General features: G+C 39.1%; 1 protein-coding gene across 1 annotated transcript in view; it reads left to right on the forward strand.

Annotated features, from left to right (window-relative positions):
- LOC103736701 (putative zinc finger protein 56) overlaps positions 1-514 on the forward strand; it is a 19,033-nt gene extending 18,519 nt beyond the window's left edge. The window contains 1 exon segment of the mRNA XM_008836209.1: positions 5-514. Within this exon segment, the coding sequence (XP_008834431.1) occupies positions 5-514 (510 nt within the window).
- Positions 515-920: the final 406 nt, after the last annotated feature.

Consider the following 920-nt stretch of genomic DNA (forward strand, 5'->3'; position numbering starts at 1 on the left):
TTAGATTACATCACATCTTAGAGCACATCAGCAAATACATACTGGAGAGAAACCCTACAGATGTGAAGAATGTGGCAAGTCCTTTAATCACATTTTAAGTCTTAGAGCACATCGGCAAACACATTCGGGAGAGAAACCCTACAGATGTGAAGAATGTGGCAAGTCCTTTAGTCACATGTCAAGTCTTAGATATCATCGGCAAACACATTCGGAAGAGAGACCCTGCAAATGTGAAGAATGTGGAAAGTCCTTTAGATTTAAGTCTGGTCTTAGAACACATCAGTGAATACATACTGGAGAGAAACCCTACAGATGTGAAGAATGTGGCAAGTCCTTTAGACTTACATCACATCTTAGAGCACATCAGCAAATATATACTGGAGAGAAACCCTACAGATGTGAAGAATGTGGCACGTCCTTTAGACTTATGTCATATCTTAGAGCTCATCAGCCAATACATACTGGAGAGAAACACTACGGAGGTGAAGAATGTGGCAAGTCACTGAACTTATAAGAAACATAAGAGAATTCCTATTAGAGAAAATCCCAAGAAATGTGAGAAATATAAAAAGTCCTGTAAAAAGATGTGTTAAGCATGCCTTTAATCCCAGCACTAGGGAGGCAGAGGCGTGCAGATCTCTGTGAGTACAAAGCCAGCCTGGTCTACATAGTGGGTTCCAGTCCAGCTGGGGCTACAGGGAGACCCTGTCTGAAGAAGAGCAAAAAAAAAAAAAAAGATGTGTTAGATTAGAGCACATCATGTAATTCATACTTGAGAGAAACCCTATAAATGTGAAGCATGTGACATCTTTTTGTCATAATTAATGTTTAATCAGAGAATTCATACTGGAAAGTAACCATTCTGATAAGAAGAATGTGAAAAACCGAGAGCTTAGCACATAGAAAACATGAGAGATTTA

The sequence above is a fragment of the Nannospalax galili genome, unplaced genomic scaffold, assembly GCF_000622305.1.
Source record: "Nannospalax galili isolate Female #2095 unplaced genomic scaffold, S.galili_v1.0 scaffold1518, whole genome shotgun sequence".
Taxonomy (NCBI): Eukaryota; Metazoa; Chordata; class Mammalia; order Rodentia; family Spalacidae; genus Nannospalax; species Nannospalax galili.